The sequence below is a fragment of the Notechis scutatus genome, chromosome 2 (genome assembly GCF_049901735.1).
Source record: "Notechis scutatus isolate UNSWTSFEM ecotype Mainland chromosome 2, rNotScu1.2, whole genome shotgun sequence".
In the NCBI taxonomy this organism is placed as follows: domain Eukaryota; kingdom Metazoa; phylum Chordata; class Lepidosauria; order Squamata; family Elapidae; genus Notechis; species Notechis scutatus.
This window is the reverse complement of record NC_142010.1, coordinates 5,798,678-5,818,300: the sequence shown is the minus strand read 5'-3', so window position 1 is coordinate 5,818,300 and position 19,623 is coordinate 5,798,678. Positions and strand designations below refer to the sequence as shown.

At 42.4% G+C, this 19,623-nt stretch overlaps 5 protein-coding genes across 13 annotated transcripts in view; all 5 read right to left on the bottom strand.

The window, feature by feature from the left end:
- Positions 1-19,623, bottom strand: part of LOC148131646 (uncharacterized) — a 93,408-nt gene that overhangs the window by 7,287 nt on the left and 66,498 nt on the right. The window lies entirely within an intron of this gene.
- LOC148131650 (uncharacterized) overlaps positions 1-19,623 on the bottom strand; it is a 103,826-nt gene that overhangs the window by 35,087 nt on the left and 49,116 nt on the right. The window lies entirely within an intron of this gene.
- The window catches only part of LOC148131649 (uncharacterized), an 84,448-nt gene that overhangs the window by 15,709 nt on the left and 49,116 nt on the right, over positions 1-19,623 (bottom strand). The window lies entirely within an intron of this gene.
- LOC113427114 (uncharacterized) overlaps positions 2,737-19,623 on the bottom strand; it is an 88,809-nt gene continuing 71,922 nt past the window's right edge. For 3 of the 4 annotated variants that reach the window (XM_087953161.1, XM_087953160.1, XM_087953162.1), the window contains exon 2: positions 2,743-5,631. In XM_087953161.1, coding sequence (XP_087809287.1) covers positions 3,511-5,034 — 1,524 coding nt within the window. In that variant the 5' untranslated portion in view covers positions 5,035-5,631 and the 3' untranslated portion in view covers positions 2,743-3,510. Of the gene's footprint in view, positions 5,632-6,349; positions 6,449-19,623 lie in introns of those variants that run through there. The other variant, XM_087953159.1, reaches the window with a different exon arrangement.
- LOC148131651 (uncharacterized) lies at positions 14,864-18,704 on the bottom strand. Of its 2 annotated transcripts, XM_087953297.1 has the most exons (3): positions 18,605-18,704; positions 17,877-17,936; positions 14,864-17,802 (listed from the first exon to the last, which is right to left on the bottom strand). In XM_087953297.1, the coding sequence occupies exon 3, from the start codon at positions 17,321-17,323 to the stop codon at positions 16,352-16,354; it is 972 nt and encodes a 323-aa protein (XP_087809423.1). In that variant the 5' UTR covers positions 17,324-17,802; positions 17,877-17,936; positions 18,605-18,704; the 3' UTR covers positions 14,864-16,351. The 2 variants fall into 2 exon arrangements, with proteins under 2 accessions (XP_087809423.1, XP_087809422.1); XM_087953296.1 differs by lacking the exon at positions 17,877-17,936.

Below are 19,623 nucleotides of genomic sequence, written 5' to 3'. Positions count from 1 at the left end.
CAGAGAAATCCAGACCAACATTTCCCTTCCACATTGCTCACATTTCTGCAAAAAAAAAAAAGGATGGGGAAAGAGACTGAGGGAGAGAGAGCGTGGGTTTAACACTAGGTAACACATATGGAGATTAGGGTTAGAGAAATGTAGAGGTTAGGAATAGAAAAAGGAGATAAAGTGATACAAGCCTTTTGAAAGTGTAGAGTAGACATAGACCAAATAGAAAACAAGAAACTTGAGATAGATCTTATATGAGAAGCATTTGGGTGTACTTCCTCTCCCAGCCCTAAAAAGGAGCCAGCCAGGTCACTGACCTGCCCATAGCTCTCACCAGCTGCTCTGCTTCCCTAGGACTTCTATCTCTTTACATATCACAAACAAATGAGGTTCTCACCTAATGATCCACATGCTCTTGGAGTTGTAATGGCAACTGGAACAGCCAGGATTCCCATCACTAATTATGGTGCAAATTGTTGTTGCAACCTGAGAACTACCCATATTTTCCAAGCTGAAGAGAGGCCTGAAAGAGTCATTTCCCCCTACTGGGCAATTGGCATCCTGGCCAGCTATTATACCTCCAACAGCAGTTACTCATGCATAAGAAAATCAGGAGGTTTCCCTGGCGGAGGAGTTCAAGGCATTGCTGCAAATTAAGATCTTTTATAAGTGCAGCTGAAGAGGGCAATGAAAGGCTGGCAGCTTGGGACTTCAACTCACCCTCTGCTTGCAGCTCTGACTTTGCCACCCAGAGAAAGGGCTGTGAAGGAGAAAGACACCTGGGCCCTTCTCAATCTGGCTTAAGGCCGGGGCACATCACCAAAACGGCATTGGTTGCAATTCTCAAGACTTTTGGAGGGTTTGGGATAGATGGGGTACAACCATTTTGTCCCTCCTAGGCCTCTCATCGGGTTTCAATACCATTGATCATATCCTTCTTTATTATGGTGGTTCTACTTCTACCTCCATGGTCAGTTTAAGTCAGTGTGGATAGCAGAAGACCAGCTGCATCCTAAGCCTCCCACAATGTGGGCTACCCTGGGACCAGGGGTGGGATTCTACCAGTTCGCACCTATTCCCTAGAACCAGTTGTTAACATTCTAAGCAGTTCGGAGAACCGGTTGTTAGAAGAAATTACTGGCCTAATCCTGTAAGGAAGGCAGGAAGGAAACATTCTGGTGTTGCTTACAGAAACTGCCTCTCCATTAACCCTTATTACGTTCTTGGCAGGACTAGACTTCCAGTCTCAGGAACGTCTCTGGAGTTTTTTTCCCCTCCTTTGCTGGTACTTTGCTTGTGTGGAGTGACCATTCAAAGTTACAATGGCACTGAAAAACGTGGCTTATGACCATTTTTCACACTTACGACTGTTGCAGCATCCCCACAGTCATGAGAGGCCAGGCGAGGAGATGCATGCCTTGATGTGATATTGAGTTGGCCACACCCAGTCAATAACATGACCACCAAGCCATGTCCACCCAGTCACATGACCAAGCCACGCCCACCAAGCCACGTCCACAGAACCAGTTGTTGAACAATTTGAATCCCACCCCTGCCTAGGACTCAAGCATTCGCTGCTTCTTTTCAACACCTACGTGAAACTGCTCGCGAGGGCCATCCATATTTATGACATTATGTACAGGTAGTCCTTGACTTATGAAACTTCACTTAGTGATCATTTCCTAGAAGTGCCCTGTACTTGAAGAGCAAGTGTTAAATGTGGTGGCTTTGCATTTTGCAGTATGCGTCAGCAGCCAAAATAGCTAATACAATCCTTGGTTGCATAAACAAGAGGCACAGAATCAAAATCATGTGAAGTATTAGTACTACTTTATAAAGCCTTGGTAAGACTGCATCCGGTTTGGGTCACAATAAAAAAAAAATGTTGAGACTTTGGGGAAAAAGTACAAAGAAGAGCAAGTAAGATGATTAAAGGCCTGAAGACTAAAACATATGAAGAACGGCTGCAGGATTTGGGTTTGGCTAGTCTCGAGAAAAGAAAGACTAGGGTGGACAAAATAGCAGTAATCCAGTATTTGAGAGGAGGGGGTCAACTTATTTTCCAAAGCACCAGAGGGGCAGGACAAGAAACGATGGATGGAAACTAATCAAGGAAACAACCTGGAATTAAGAAAAAAACTTCCTAACAGTGAGGACAATTAACCAATAGAACAGCTTTGCCTTTTAAGTTTAGACATTGTGGGTGCTTCATCACTGGAGAATTTCAAGAAGAGCCCGGAAAGCCACTAGTCTGAAATGATATAGGGCAGGGATTTGCTAACCTTTTCCATGGTGCGTGCTGAAAGTGTGTGTGTATGTGCTCACTCCCGTGCCTGCACCCATGATGCAATGCACAGGATTCCCCCTGCCCCTTGCACGACTTCCCACATGCCGCATGCCTTTGCGCATGGCACACACATCCCCCATGCGCGTCTCTCCCAGTCCATGCGCACTTCTCGCATACTGGCAGAAGTGGCTCTGCGTGCCACTTCTGGCACGCATGTTTGCCATCGCGGCTATAGGGTCTCCTGCCTGAGAAGGAGGCTGGACTAGAAGACCTGCAAGGTGCCCTCCTGCCCGGTTTCGATGGATTGCATGCATGGGGTTTATTGGTTTCTGTATATGGCTCTGCATTTTGCCATTTGCATATTCTGTATTAGGGTTTTATTGCTGTAACTGCCTGGAGTCACCTTGTGTTGGGCTGCCATATACATTTTCTTCATTAAAAAAACACACACATGCATAGATATTTCTATCCTGCCTTTATTATAATACCATCCTTGTTAGGTGAACATGGGAATGAAAGAAAGTAAAATCCCAAGAGACCACTGACAGATCTGTCCCATACTGTTGCTAAGAAAACAACATGTCCATAAAAATCTCATGGAATCAATCATAAATTGAAGGAGACTTTTTACAACCAGTAGAAAATTGTGGATGCCAGTTTCAAAGCTAACACAGGTGGAATAAAATCTGGGGTGTGAAGGAATGTAGAGCAGCCTAATTCCTTCTCTACTTTTAAACTGTGGAAGAAACCAGGCAGCTCTACTTGCTCCTGGTTTTCCATTGCAGATCCTGCCCTATGAGACAATCTTCCCTCTGAAATTTGACAGGCCTTTATCCTCCTAGTCTTCCATAAAGCAAAAGGAAGATCTAGCTGTTTCCTTAAGTACTGGGATAAGAAGACATGCCTACTCATCAGAAATTCTGATTTGCAACCAGGTGTTTGCTTATATTTGTTAACTTTATATGCCGCTAACCCTGCAGCGATTTTGAGCGATTTTGGACTAGATGACAAAGTCTCTTCCAACTTTCTTATTCTATTCGATTCTTCCCTCATGTTTCCTAAAGAGAATCATGCAAGTAATGTTTAATCATTCAGCTGGGCTTCAAATGACAGACAACACACAAATTCAAGATTCTTCTACACACATCAAATGATGTTTCGTGTGGAATTTCTTGTGTAATAAGGGAGGAACTTTGTGAGAAACACTGTTTGCAATCTAGCTATTTGAATGGTTACTCCCCTATGTGTAACCTTACATGATTTATAAGGTTAGACTTACTACTGAAATCTTTCCCACAATCCGGACATTCATACGGTTTCTCTCCGGTGTGAGTCCTTTGGTGTATCACCAAATGGGAATTCCAAGTAAAACTTTTCCCACATTCAAGACACTCATATGGTTTCTCTTCTGCATGAGTCCTCTGGTGTTTCACCAAGTAGGAATTATGACAGAATTTTGTCCCACAATCGGGACACTGGTATGGTTTTTCTCCTGTGTGAGTTGTCTGGTGTATCATCAGGTAGGAATTCTGACTGAAACTTTTCCCACAATCAGGACACTGATATGGTTTTTCTCCTGTGTGAGTTTTCTGATGTATCACCAGGTTGGAATTCTGATTGAAACTTTTCCCACAATACAAACACTCATATGGTTTTTCTCCTGTGTGAGTTCTCTGGTGTCTCAACAGCTTGGAATTTTGAGTGAAACTTTTTCCACAATCTGGACACTCATACAGTCTATCTCCTCTGTGAGTCTTCTGGTGCTTCACTAGTTGAGACTTGCAACTGAAACTTTCCCCACATTCTGGACACTCGTACACTTTCTTTTCTGTGTGAGTCCTCTGGTGTTTCACCAGGAAGGAATTCTGACTGAAACTTTTTCCACAATCATGACATTTATATGGTTTCTCTCCTGTGTGAGTCCTCTGGTGTTTCACCAGGTAGGAATTCTGACTGAAACTTTTCCCACAATGACATTTATATGGTTTTGCTCCTGTGTGAGTCCTCTGATGTTTCACCATGTCAGAATTGCTACTGAAACCTTTCCCACAATTTGAACACTCATATGGTTTCTCCTGTGTGTGAGTCCTCTGGTGTATCACCAGGTCAGAATTCTGACTGAAACTTTTCCCACAAGTTGGACACTTATATGGTTTCTCTCCTGTGTGAATCATGTGATGTCGCACAAGGTGGAAATTTTGAATGAATCTTTTCCCACACTGAAGACACTCATATGGTTTTTCACCTGTGTGAATCCTTTGGTGTATCACCAGGTCAGAATTCCCCTTGAAACCTTTTCCACAATCTGAACACTCATATGGTTTCTCTCCCGTGTGTATCCTTTGGTGTTTCACCAGGTCAGATTTCCGAGAGAAATCTTTCCCACAGTCAGGACACTCATATGGTTTCTCTCCTGTATGAGTTCTGTAATGTTCTACCAGGAGAGAATTCCAACTGAAACTTTTCCCACAATCTTGGCATTCATATGGTTTCTCTCCTTTGTGAGTCCTCTTGTGTATCAGCAGGATGGAATTGTCACTGAACATTTTCCCACAATCCGGACACTCATATGTTTTCTCTCTCTGGTGTATAACCAGGTCAGAATTCCAAGTAAAACTTTCCACACAATCAGGACATTGAAAGATTTTCTCCCCACTGTGAGTCCTGTTGTGTCTTATCAGATTAGTTTGCATGCTAAACCTTTTGCCACATTGGGAGCATTGGTAGAGCTGTTCCTCCTGCCTAGGCTGTTCCATGAGTCATGGGAATCCTATTCTGAGTAAAGCTTTTACTGCACTCCAAGCATTTGTAAAGGTTTCCAAAGGATGGATCCTCCTGTGAATAATTTAACTGTGATCTGCAAGCTGTGTTTTTCCCACAATAGGCTGTCTTTGGGGGTTTTACATTTTTGAGTGCAAAAAATATTTCTGATCCCTTATTTGGTGGTGCTTTGATTCAAGACACCCTTTCCTTCCTTTCATCAATGCCTTTGGCTATCCAAGAGATCTTTTCCTTCCCAGTGATGTCCAGCTATTTCACAATTTTTCTGAATTTGGTAATGATATCTTTTTACATTTTCATGCAATATTTTCTTGAGTTCCACATAATCTATTTTTCCACCTGAAAATTCTGTTCCTATCATTCTCTCCCTTGTCTCCCTCCATCTGCTCAGGAAAAAGAAGTTTCAACACTCTCTGGAAGAAATGGAAAATATTTTGATTGATGGTTGTTTTGCATTTTAATGCTGATTCTCATTCTCTGTTGTCCAGAGTGCTCTTCTTGGCATCCGCTTTTTCTATAAGATTCATATTAATGCATTAGTTTCACTATTGTTTAAATAATGGATGCAGAACCTGCAAAAACAGCAAAAAAAGAAATCCATATATTATTATGAAAAAGCAAAGAGATCCAAATGCTACTTTAACCTCTAATATTCATTATGATTCATTAGGCACATAGAAGAGCAGCAAAATCCAAGTTCAAATATCCACACTCAAATTTCAAATCATGAAATTCTCTTGCTGGGTTAGGTAAATCAGAGATTATCATTGTAAACTTTTCTTATTAAAATTACCTGAAAATACTGAGGCATTTATCCATGCAAATAGATAAAGGCACACCTATAAATTTATCTATGTAGAAAATTATGTCAGTCTTCAAAATGTTTCAGAAGTGGATTCACTTTCGTTTGATCTAATGTTAGAAAGGTGAGGACATTAACACAAGAAATGGTGTCCAAATCCTATGCAAGATTTAAAGCATCCAATTTTGCCCACGGAGCTCCTCGCATGCCAGGAAAGCAACATGCTAGGAATGAAATGTTACAGGAAAGGCGAGGGAGATAGAAACATGAAATAAAGACTTTTTAAATGTCCCCAATCTCCCAGCAGTAAATCACAGGGAGCAATTTTAAATCGTGCAGCAAAAGGATAATAAAATCCGGGGAGGGGAAGAATGTGAAGCAGAAGCCGACATGTTTTAGCCTTCTCCCTTCCCTGCTTCCCCACCGTGGAGGAACCCAAAGGGCTCGACTTGCTCCCGGGCTTCTCCTCCGACCTGCCCTCCACTCACCTCCCAGGAGCCGCTTCGACCCACCAAGCAGCACAAAAGGCTCCGCCGACGCCATTAACCTCCCCTGGGTCAGCCGGAAGAGGAAGTTCCTCTGTCCTCCACATCCCCTCTAGCAGTCCAATCCTCTATCGTTTCAACTCGTTCGGTCTCTACCTCTACCTCTACCTCTCCAGCTGACTAGCAAAAACGCTACTGTACTATACATTCCAGGCATGCGTGTCGCTGTAATATTGAGGCTTGACCCGGCTTAGGTTTAAGTGCTGCGCCCTTAAAGTTCATGATGTTTTTGTTTCTGTGTGGCTCTAAATGGGCACAATGGATGGAAACTGAACAAGGAGAGATTCAACCTGGAAATAAGGAGAATTTTTCTGACAATGAGAACAATCAATCAATGGAAGAGCTTGCCCTCAGAAGTTGTGGGAGCTTGACACTTTCAAGAAGAGATTGGACTGCCATTTGTCAGAAATAGTGTAGGAAGTCTCCTGCTTGGGCAGGGGTTGGACTAGATGACCTACAAGGTCCCTTCCAACTCTTAATCTGTAAGGTCTGGAACGCGGGAAGAATCCACTGGCATTGCCTCTGAGCCCCATTTAGATAGGAGGTAGATGTGATCTTCCTGTCTGTATAATTGGGGAGTCTAAATCCTGCTAGAAGGCAGAATTGCTTACAGCGTCCTTTGCAATTCCCAGCCTTATTATCTTTCAGCCTTATTTATTCCCAAGCTGCTGGAGCAAAACACTTGGAGGAAAACAGTTTGCAGAAAGCTGGTCTAAAGACTCCTGCCCTGCCTGCTGTGATTAAAATCAAAAAGTGCTTCAAGAAAATATTAGCTTTTAAGGGTGCACATCTTTATGAACCATGTTATTGTAAGGTTTTTATTGTCATTTCTTCCCCATGAAAGATTTGTTTGAATTTCAATTGAATTGTACAGCTCATACATTATATGAAAGGTGGACAAATTTCCTGGGCGATTTATATTGGTCTCATTTGTTTTACATCTCAAAACCCTGGCGTTTTACAAGGAGCGTGTAAGATGTTCTATATCCAATGTATATCTGGACGTGTTGGGGACAAGATTATACAGGGGCAGATATGTGCATCTGAAGAAATACAAATGCACACACCTAAAAATATATATGTGTAGAAATCCATTTGTATTTTAGCCTGAAAAATGTCCCAAAATTGTTACAGTCCAATCGTCTGCATTACTTTTTGAGATGTGGAGCCTTTTAAATGATGAAATGATGCCTAAAACTTCAGCAAGATTTGAACCAACAGTTTTGCCCATTGATGTCCTGAGCTGCAAATAAAGGCAAAAAATACTGGCCACAACCCCTGTGGTGGCATCCCTGTTCAAGTAGTCCTCACTTACTGATCACATTTGGGATTGGCACCTGTGTTACTAAGAAGCCCGATCACTAAGCGTGATGTCACATGACAGTGCCAATTTACATCTGCTCCAGTGCAGTTAAGCAAATCATTGTAGGTTGTTAAAGACACTTTCACGTGACTGTGACTGGAAGCTTCTTGACAACATCCCCTTGTCAGAAGCTGAGAAGGTCACAAATGGGATCATAAAGGGCACTGATTAGCAGCACCCAAATTGGTGCAACTCCTTTTCCTGCACCTTCAGAACCACAGGAAGTGCTGAAATGGGGTCACTGAAAAAGTTCCACAATGGCCACAAATCTACGGACCATATGTCTGCTTAGTGCCATAGTGTTGTGGTTAGCCGGCAGCAGGTGTGGACAGCTGAGGAGACCGAAGACTCAGATGAGGGGTCAGGACCATTAATGAGTGCACTGCTGCCTTCAGAGATTGTGGGGGCTGGCAGCAGGGATGAGGAGGTTCCTGAGGAGCCTGTGCCAAGTGCGCATGCATGCAGGATTGCTCGCAGGAAAGAGCAGCTACAACAGCACGGGTGACTCAGGAGTAAGGCTGCAAGGTAATGGCCCCTCCTTCAAGAAGATAAAAGGTAGCTGTGCAGCGAACCTTCTTTGTAGGAAGCAAAGACGTTTTGAAACTCAGCCTCGTGGACATTACAACTGGTATTTGAAGACTCTTGTGTTGTAAACTATTTCTTATCTGTTGTGTTTTGGCAGCCTTGCAAAAACTTGGCAAGGCTGTTTCTTGTCGGAGCTAATTAGTTGGAAGCAGCCTTTTATCTGTGAAGAAACAATTCACAGATGAAACATTAAAAGGTTGTGCTGCTGCCTTTGTCTTGTGTTTGCTCTCTTGGAACCAGGTTTGGGTCAGAACATGTAGTAACTTTGAAAGCTCAGGGAACAAAGGGTAAGTGAGGGCTGTCTATACAACAGATCCTCTGCTACCAATCTGTCTATATGATAATCCTCTGCTACCATTTCTATAGAATAAAACATAATTTCTAACATCCTCGCTTAAATTTTCATACTGGATAGTGAGTCTTTTCTGTGACATTCTTGCCCCTGAAGTTTTGCAGGACTTTATCCTTCTGGACTTCCATAAAGCAAGGAAGATTCCCCTAAGCACTTGGAGAGGAAGAGATACCTGCACATCAGCAGCTTGATTTGGAACCAGGTGCTTGTTTATATTTATTAAATGTATTATGCCATTAATCCTGCTGTGAACGCTCCACAAACAACACTTTCCCCGAAAAGGGGCAAAAGCGTAACCGAAAGAATTAGGAAGCGCTGGCACAATGAAAGAAGGAGGAAGAAAAAAAACAAAGCCCTGCCTTTTCTTTGGGGGTTCCCGCCGCCCCCCCCCCCCCCCCCCCCACGGAAAAAAAAAAAAAAAAAAAAAAAAGAAGGGGGTTCGCCTTCCCCACCGCCGCCCCCGCCCCCCCCGCACGGCCGCTGCCTGTCTCAATGGTTAATTCCTTGCAAGGTGAAAAATACCAATTGGCACCAGGTACAAATAGTAAGGCTAGGAGTCCTCATTAACTTCTAAATTGAACAAAGGCTAGAATAATCTTTTGGGTATGCCCAGACCATCAAATTGCTATCAATCTTGCTAGAAGTTCCCTGTACGTGAGGCTTTGTATTTTGCCATTTGCTATATATGAGGTTTATTGGTTTCTGTATTAAGGTTGTATTGCTGTAAACCATGTGGAGTCATATTTTTTTTAAAAAAAATATTTTTAAAAACAAACATTTGTATTTGTTATACTTTCAACCAGTGGTTATATATATCTATATTATGTTTTATATCAGTCTATTAAATTTCTATCACAAAATTATCTAGTCTATTACATTACCATGCCTTTTTATCCAACCATTGATAAAACAAATCCCATATCTTATAAAATTGCTTGTCTTCTTGTTCTTTAATTTCAAATGTCAGTTTACTCATTTCAGCATAGTCCATAATTTTTTTTGATAACTTCCTCCTGCATATATTTTGTCATTTTTCCAGTTCTTCACAAATACAATTCTAGCCGCTGTTAAAACATTTACAATCAAATATTTCAGTTCTTTATTGTATATGTCTGGTATGACTCCCAATAAAAAGATCTCTGGTTTAAAGTCTATATGTTGTTTTATCCTTTTTTCCAACCATGTGTGGATTTTAGTCCAATATTTCTTCACGTCCGAACATGTCCACCACATATGGTAATATGAACCAGGTATCTGATGACATTTCCAGCATTTATCCAATTTATTCTTAAACATTCTCGCAAGTCTCATTGGGGGGTAAGTGCCACCTGTAAAACATCTTATACAAATTTTCTTTATATGCAGTTGACATTGTCATTTTATAATTCTGAGACCACAATTTTTGCCATTTTTCTAAATCAATCCTATATCCAAAATTTTCCCCCCAAGCAATTATCATTTGACTTGTTCGTCCTCCAATTTAAATTCTAATAGATGTCCATAAAGTTTTTTAATTACCTGTTCATCAGTACCCATCAAAATTTTATCTAAATCAGTCAACTTGTCGTAAATACCTTCTGCCTTAGAGTCTTTATCAAACCTAGATTGTATTTGCAAATATGAAAACCAATTCATTTTTACACCTTGTTCTTCCAACACTTGCATAGATTTAAGTTCACCCATTTCATTCAATATCCCCCCATATCTGTTTGTTCCTTTTTATATATTATTGGATAAGAAAAAGCTTCAATAGTTGATATCCATGTTGGAATTTTTAAGTAATATTGTCTTTTTATCTTCTCCCAGTTCAAAAACAATGCCTCACGAATATGTCTTCTGAAATACCCCTGTGTTTTAGTTCCCTTATACCAGAGAAAGGCATGCCATCCCACGTGGAGGTTGTTGTTTGTTTTTTATTTTAATGCTGCTTCTCATTCTCTGCTGTCCAAAGTGCTCTTCTTGGCATCCTCTTTATCTGTAAGATTCATATTAATGGGTTAGTTTCATTATTGTTTTAAAAATGGCTGCAGGACATGTGAAAGCAGCAAGGAAAACCCATATATTATTATGAAAACAGTACTCTAGTTTAAATTCTAACATTAATTATGATTCAGTTAGAATATGGAAGATGAGCAAAATTAAAGTTCAAATATTGATTCAATCATAAAATTCTCTTTTTGGCTTGGATAAAGGGAAAGGTTCCCCTCACAAATACGTGCTAGTCATTCCTGACTCTAGGGGGCGGTGCTCATCTCTGTAACAAAGCCAAAGAGCCAGTGCTGTCTGTGGTCATGTGGCCGCCATGATTAAATGCCAAAGGTGCACGGAACACTGTTACTTTCCCACCAAAGGTGGTCCCTATTTTCCTATTTGCATTTTTTACATGTGTTCAAATTGTTAGTTTGGCAGAAGCTGGGATAAGTAACGGGAGCTCACCCCATTAAAGGGCACTAGGGATTTGAACTGCTGAACTCCAACCTTTCGATCGACAAGCTCAGTGTCTTAGCCACTGAGTCACCGCGTCCTGTTGGCTTGGATAGATCACACATATTTACACACGTATGCCCACAAAAAAGACACCTAAGAATTTATGTATTTGTGTGCATATGTGTGCTTTTATCAATCAGAATAGGTCTTCTGGCCCAACGCCCTGCTCACGCAGGAGACCCTATACCAATGGTGGCTAACCTTTTTGGGTTCCTGTGCCAAAAATTGTGTGCGCATTTGTGCCAACCAGAAGGCAATGCGTGCCCCCCACGCCCCCTGCACATGTGTACACAATCACCCCTGCCACCCCCCCTTACCTGCATTGCGCCTCCCAGCTGATTTTTGGCCCTTTGAGGCCCTTTTCGGCCTCCCAGAGGCTTGAGGAAGCCTCAGCAGCCTTTGCAGGCTGAAAAATGGGCCCGCTCGTCACTTCCGGTATTTCCGGAAATACAGGAAGTGATGAAATGGGCCTATTTTTCAGCCTGCAAAGGCTGCAGAGGCTTCTCTCAAGCCTCTGGGAGGCTGAAAATCAGCTGTGAGGCGTGCGCATACAGTGAGGTAAGCTTGCCTGGGGCTTGTGTGCCCACACAAATGTGCCACCTGTAGCACGCATGTGTCACCTGTGGCATGCATGCCATAGGTTCGCCATCACGGCCCAACACCATTTCAGACATGGGGCTGTCCCGTCTCTTCTTAAAAACCTCCAGTGATGAAGCAGCCACAACTTCTGAAGGTAAAGCTGTTCCACTGGTATATTGTTCTCACTGTTAGGAAGTTTCTCCTTAATTCTAAGTTGTTTCTCTCCTTCCTTACTTTCCCTCCATTGTTTCTCATCTCACATTCTGGTGCTTTGCAAAACAAGATGACCCCCTCCTCTTTGGGGCAGCCTCCCAAATACTGGAACACTGTTATCATGTGTGTGTGTCCCCCCTTCGCCCCAGTCCTTCTTAATCTTATCTCTAGACTAGCCAGACCCAAATCCTGGAACTGTTGTTCATGTTTTAGTCTCCAGGCCTTTTTATTTTAGTCTCTCCCATTTCCAAGCAGAATTTTTAAATCATGCAGCATCAACGTAACAGCATTTGGGGAGAGAAAAACTATGCAGCAGCAGCAGCCCGCATGTTTCATCCTTCTCCCTTCGCTGCTTCCCCGCCGTGGAGGAAGCCAAAGGGCCGAACTTGCTCCCGGCTTTTCCTCCGACCTGCCTTCCCCTCCCCTCCCAGGAGCCGCTTCGGCCCCTTGAAACAGGACAGGAAGCCCCGCCGACGCCATCCTCCTCCCGTGGCTCAGCCGGAAGAGGATCTCCTCGACATCCTTTCTAGCAATACTTGATGGTTTTAACCCCGTTTCAACCCCGCTGCTCTCCCTCGGTTTGGGCGTCCCAACAAAGCCACCAGCGACGCTGATTTACATTGACGGTATCCTAGGCTCTGGTGTTGTGTTACAGCTCCCCCTACTGATGTGAAGGTGAAAATACGCTCATTCTGTGGCTGGTGTTTCTAACACTTTTTATTTGAATGAAGTGCCGTTTTGCAACCACATCCAGAACTTTTCTACAGGACCATTTAGTCCTAGTCTGTCCTATCGGGTCTCGTAGGGAAGCCCTCATTGTCACTCCAACTGCAACTAGACACAAGAACAGTTTTTTCCCCAAACGCCATCACTCTGCTAAAAAAATCATTCCCTAAACACTCTCCAACTATTTACTATGTCTGCGTTACTATTACTATTACTCCCATCCTTCCTTTCACCCATCTCCTCCCACTTATGATTGTAACCTTATTGCTTATTATCCTAATGATTTATATTGACTGTTTCCTGGTATGATTTGATTGCTTATTGTACCCTATGACGGTTATTAAGTGTTGTACCTTATGATTCTTGACGAATGTATCTTTTATGTATACTGAGAGCATTTGCACCAGGACATATTCCTTGTGTCCAATCACACTTGGCCAATAAATAATTCTTTCTTTCTTTCTTTCTTTCTTTCTTTCTTTCTTTCTTTCTTCTATCTATCTATCTATCTATCTATCTATCTATCTATCTATCTATCTATCTATCTATCTATCTATCTATCTATCTATCTATCTATCATCTATCTATCTATCTATCTACCTACCTACCTACCTAAACGCAATGTGCCACCAGGAAACAAGAAAGCGCACCGACCTTGGGGTAAGCAAAGACTCTTCCAGCCAGTTCTTCATCTTGGGGGTACAGGATAACTCCCTGAAACTATCTTTGCAACTGACAGAAGCTTGAAGAGTGATGCTTAAACCTTCCCTTCACAAGATTGAAAAGGATCTTGTTTGTATGTGTTTGTATGTTAAACGATTGCCGCCTTCATATCCCTTTAATAGAATGAAATACAGGACAAAACCTTGAAGCTCCCACACGCATTGCTTCCAAACACATCTAGACAGGAGGCATTATTTTTCCATCTGCTTTCTTGCAGGGTCTGAATCATCTCACTAGAGGCCAGAATTTCTGTCAGCTGCCTTCCCAGTTTCCAGAGAAGTTAACATTCTACCATTGAATATTCCAAGACTAGCATTTGGAGGGTGCTAGTTTGTAGAAAGCTGATCTAAAAAGTCCTGGGCTTCAATAGTTGGCTCTCAATTCCTCTCCCAGGCCCAGAAAGGAGCAGGCCTGGAAAGCCACCCACTTCCCCGTAGCTCTCACCTGCTGGCCTGGAACTCCCACCTCTTCCCACATAACAATCAGAAGAGGCCCTCACTTAATGACCCACGGGGTCCTGGAGTTGCAATGGCATCGGAAATGTCAGGCTTGTCCTCAGTAAGCAAAGTGGTTTAACATCTACATAAAATTGCTAGGGGAGGTCATCCATCCTGTGATGCCCAATTAAGTAGACCTAGTGCTCGATTACACCACTTCATTTAGTGACCATTTGAAGTTACAATGGCATTGAAAAAAGTGACATGACCATTTTTCACGCTTAAAAGACCACTGCAGCATGCCCATGGTCATCGGTTCAAAATTGATGCTTGGCAAGTGGGAGGCCTTGCATACGGGTCACCCATGCCTTGGTCACCTCCTCTTTGAATCCCTGCATTGGACCAGTGGCCCCCAACCTTTTTTGTCCCACGGCCCGGTACCGGCATAACAAAATGATCCATGGACCGGTACCGGCATCAGCACACACAACCAAGGCAAGGCGAGCCGAGCCACTGGCCAGCCAGTCGTCCCCCGCTTCTCCCCGCCACCTTCAACTCCTCCTTTGTACCTTTGTCGATGGGCTTTTCAGGCTCTTTCTTAATCTCCTCCTAACGCGAGACTCCACCACCATTGGGACGGTTCTTCGTTCGAAGCCTCCCCTGACGAAACTAAGGCGCGAGGATTCAGCACCCAAACGCCGCTTTCAACCAACGGCTGACAAGCTCACCCAGAAGCACTTTCTCAAGCGCCGTCGAAACAAGATGGCGCCGCCCACTTCTTTGGGACCCGGTAAAAAATGCTCCACGGACCGGTACCGGTCCGGGGCCCGGTGGTTGGGGACCACTGCATTGGACCACTCAAAAACTTCAACTGGTCCAGAATGTAGCTTCGCACACATTCATGGGAGTCCCTAGATTGCCCATGTAACACCTTTGTTTTGCAAGTTGCACTGGATTAGTTTCTTTACAAGTGTAACTGAAGATACTGGTCATCAACTTTAAAGTTGTTTCTTTATTATGCACTTGGAATAATATACCACCCACAAGTGCTTTATAGCTCTTTCGGTTTATTGTCCCCAACAATTCAGCTCATTATACCAATCTCAGAGAGATGGAAGACTGAGTCAACCTTGAGCCTCGTCAGGATCAAATTCCAGGCTGTGGGCAGATTCAGCCAGCAAAACTGAATTCTAACCACTGAGTCACCAGGGCACCTGTCATTATTATCCCACCTTTCTTATTTTTGCATCCATCCATCCACCAGGTGAGATAAGATGGGCACGAACCTAGCCCCTTTCTTTAAATATTTGTACTGAATTTTTAGTCCATTGCTGACCCTGCATCAGCTTAATTTTTTATTCATTTAATTTATATGCCGCTAATCCTGAGATGAACTTCTCCAACTTAATGCCTGTGAGTTCCAAGCAAGAATGGCACCAGTCACGAAAATAATTACTAAGGCCAAGAGGCCGAATTAACTTATAAATTGAACAAAAGCAAAAATCATGATTTCGGGATTCCCAGACCATTAAATTGCTATCAACCTTGCTAGACATGCCCTATAGGTACAAGGAAAGTACATATGAAGCTTTGCATTTTGCCAATTGCTATATATGGGGTTTATTGGTTTCTGTATTAAGTTTTTATTGCTCTAAACTGTGAGAGTTGGGCAGCAAAATACATTTTCTTCCCAAGTAAAAATAAATGCATACAAACAAACATACATAGTTTATATCCCCCTTTATATTATATATAGAAATAACTCAAGGCAGCAAGCATACTTTCTAGAGATCCATGCTCACTTTCTCTCACCCAGCAAAGGAGTTCCCCTCGGTTCCGTAAAACTGAACTACTGCACTGGGCTATAGAAAGGAAGCTCAGATCAGAGGCCTGCAGGCTAAAACATATGAAGAACGGTGGTTGCATGGCTAGTCTAGTGAAGAACCAGCAGTGACATGAGAACAGTCTTCTAATATTTGAGGGGCTGTCACAGACAGGACGGGAGCAACCTATTTTCCAAAGCACTCGAAGGTCAGACAAGGAAGAATGGATAGAAACTGATCAAGGAAAGATTAAAACTAAGAAGACATTTTCTGACAGCAAGAACAATCAACCAATGGAACAGCTTTGCCTTCAGTAGTTATGCTTTCAGGAAGAGACTCAACTGCCACGTGTCAGAAATAGTATAAGGTCAATTTCTTGACCAATGGGTTGAGCTAGATGACATACAAAGTCCTTTTCAACTTTATTATTCTATTCTGTTCTAGTCCATTCCTCACTCATTAGACACTAAGACAAGTTTCACTAAAAAGAAACATACAAGTAATTAAATGTTGTTCAACTGGGCTTCCAATGAGACAAAAAATGAAATTCAAGATTCCTCTACCCACATCAAATTTTACCTCAGGAAGAATTTCTTGTGTGTGGTAAGGGAGGAATTTTGTGCGAAACACTTCTCTACTATCTGGGTATTTGAATGGTTACTCCCCTATGTGTAACTTTACATGATTTATAAGGGTAGACATATAACGGAAATCTTTCCCACAATCTGGACATTCATATGGTTTCTCTCCTGTGTGAGTCCTCTGGTGTATCACCAAATGGGATTTCCGATTGAAACTTTTCCCACATTCAAGACACTTATACGGTTTTTCTCCACTGTGAATCCTCTGGTGTTTCATCAAGTAGGAATTCTGGTTGAAACATTTCCCACAATCTTGACACTTATATGGTTTTTCTCCTATGTGAGTTTTCTGGTGTATGACCCGGTTAGAATTCTGACTGAAGGTTTTTCCACAATACAGACAATCGTATGGTTTCTCTCCCGTGTGAATTCTCTGGTGTATCAACAGCTTGGAATTTCGAGGGAAGCATTTCCCACAATCCACACACTGATACAGTCTCTCTTCTCTGTGACTCTTTCGGTGCTTCACTAGTTCAGATTTACAACGGACACTTGCCCGACAATCTGGACACTCGTACAATTTCTCTCCTGTGTGAGTCCTCCGGTGATTCAACAGGTAGGAATTGTGACTGAAACTTTTCCCACAATCAGGACATTTATATGGTTTCTCTCCTGTGTGAGTCCCCTGGTGTTTCACCAGGTTAGCTTTCCGAGAGAAATCTTTCCCACAATCAGGACACTCATATGGTCTCTCTCCTATGTGTCTCCTCTGATGTTCTACCAGGAGAGAATTGCAATTAAAACCTTTCCCACAATCTTGACATTTATATGGATTTTCTCCTTTGTGAGTCATCTGGTGTATGTTCAGGTGACAAATCCAAATGAAACATTTTCCACATTCGGAACACTTATATGGTTTCTCTTCTGTGTGAGTCTTCTGGTGTATTACCAGATCAGCATTCTGTGTGAAACTTTTCCCACAATCAGGGAATACAAAATTTGTCTCCCTAGCCTGAGTCCTCTTTTGTGTCACCACATTGATATTCATGCTTAATCTTTTGTTGTACTGGCAGCACTAGTAGATTTTCTCTCCAGAATGGGTCGTTCAATGAATCATGAGGAAGCTTTTCTGAGTAAAGCTTTTCGCACACTCCAAATAGTTGTATGAGTTTTCATTAGGTGGATCCTCTCATGCATAATCAGTTTTGATCCGCAAGCTGTGTTTTTTTCCACAATAGGCAGTCTGTGACGTGTTTCCCAAAACTGATATTTTTGGAAAAATATTCTTTAGGAGGCAAAAAGTATTTGTGATTTGGAGGTTCTTTAATTCAACCCATTATTTTCTTTCTCAAAGGTTTTAAATTATGCCAACCCATTTTGGCTATCCAAATGACCTCTTTCTTCCCACTAACCACCAGGTATATCCCTCTTTTTCTTTATTTTCATGCAACGTTTTTTTGAGTTCCAGATACTGTATTTTTTCCAGGCGAAAAATTTCTTCTTGTTATTTTCTCCCTTGTCTCTCATCTGTTGAGGAAGAAGGAAAGTTATTACAATTTGCGGAGAAAAGGGAAAATATTTCAATTGATGGCTTGTTTTACATTTTAATGCAGTTTCTCATTCTCTGTTGTCCAAACTGCTCTTCTTGGCATCCTCCTTGTCTGTAAGATACATATTAATGTGTTAAGTTACATTATTGTGTAAGCACTAGTGTAGTACATGAGAAAGCTGCAAAAAAAAGCCCCTATGTTTGCATGAAAAAAACCCAACATTGTAGTTTAATCTCAAAAAATTCTCTTTCTGGCCTGGGTAGATCAGACAAATATGCAAGCAAATTCACGCAGAAATAAAGACCTATGAATTTATATGTTCGTAGACATCTATGTATATTTATTTCAGTGTGCAAAATGTTCGAGAAGTGCATTTACTCAAATTTTTTGATCTAATTTTAGAAAGGTGCAGACACTAATAGACGAACTAGTGCCCAAATCCTATGCAAAATATCCGTTTTGCCCATGAAACTCCTCGCTTTCCATCAAAACAACATGTCAATAAAATCACAAGGAATCAAGCGTTACATGAAGGATGAGGGAGCGCTTAAGAAATACGAAAAATAAAGACTTTTTAAATGTCCCAAATCTCCCAGCAGAAAATCGCAGGCAGGAGTTTTAAATCATGCAGCAAAAGGATAATAACGTTTGGGGAAAGAAAGAATACGAAGCAGCAGCCCATATGTTTCAGCCTTCTCCCTTCGCTGCTTCCTTGCCGCGGGGGAACCCAAAGGGCCCGACTTGCTCCCGGCTTCTCCTCCGACCTGCCCTCCACTCACCTCCCAGGAGCCGCTTCGACCCCTCCAAGCAGCACAAGAAGCTCCGCCGACGCCATTATCCTCCCGTGGCTGTGCCGGAAGAGGAGGTTCCTCCGCCCTTTACAACTTTTACAACCTCTCCTTTACAACTTCTCTAGCAATCCAATCCTCTATCGTTTCAACTCTTTCCTCTCTCTCTCTCTCTCTCTCTCTTCCCTAGAATAGCTTTATCGCCCTTGCCTGTTTTATACGCGCGAGGGTTGTTTCTCTGTAGATCGCCATCTAGCGACATAATAGCGTATTGCTCGTTCTACCTGAAGGCGTTTGAAGATGTTCTCATTTTATTCCGGACTTCCTTAAGTGCCATCAAGTCCTATTTGACTCCCATCGAGCTCATCGGTAGCTTTTCTCCCTGAGGATCCATCCCAAAACTTTTTCTTTCAGGTTTCCCAAGAGGGCACTCCTTGTCCCTGGAGCTGAGCCCGAAACTTCCGTTTGCCAGAAGGGCAACTAAACCAAAGGAAAATTTCCTTTGTGTGTGTATTGGGAGAGGGGGTGTTACGTGCAAATTGGAAAGGAGAAAGTGAACCTCCTTTGGTTCCTGGGGGGGGGGGGCAAGATAACTGCTCGATACTTGCCTCTGCAACTTAACGAAGTTGTAAGAATGAAGCTTCACCCCTTATCTCAGCTGGTTCCTCTCCCCCCAATAAAACGCCATCACTTGCCAGGAAATCAATATGTCAATAAAATCACAATTAATCAAGTGTTAGGTGAAGACTGAGGGAGCTGGGTGGTTAAGAAATATGAAAAATAAAGACTTTTAAAGTTGTGTGTGTGTATCTGTATGAGGGGTGGAATGAAAATTGGAAAGGAGAAAGTGAACCTCCTTTGGTTTCAGGCACTCTTGGGGAGGGAGGGGAGTTTACAGGATAACTCTTTGAAACTGGCCTCTGCAACTTAACAGAGTTGTAAGGATGAAGCTTGACCCCTTGTCTCTGCTGGTTTTTGGGTTGTTGTTTTTTTTGCCCTATGAAATTCCT

Coding starts and splice junctions, on each gene's coding strand:
- LOC148131651 (XM_087953297.1), bottom strand. CDS start 17,323: ATGAATATCAATGTGGTGACACAAAAGAGGACTCAGGCTAGGGAGACA.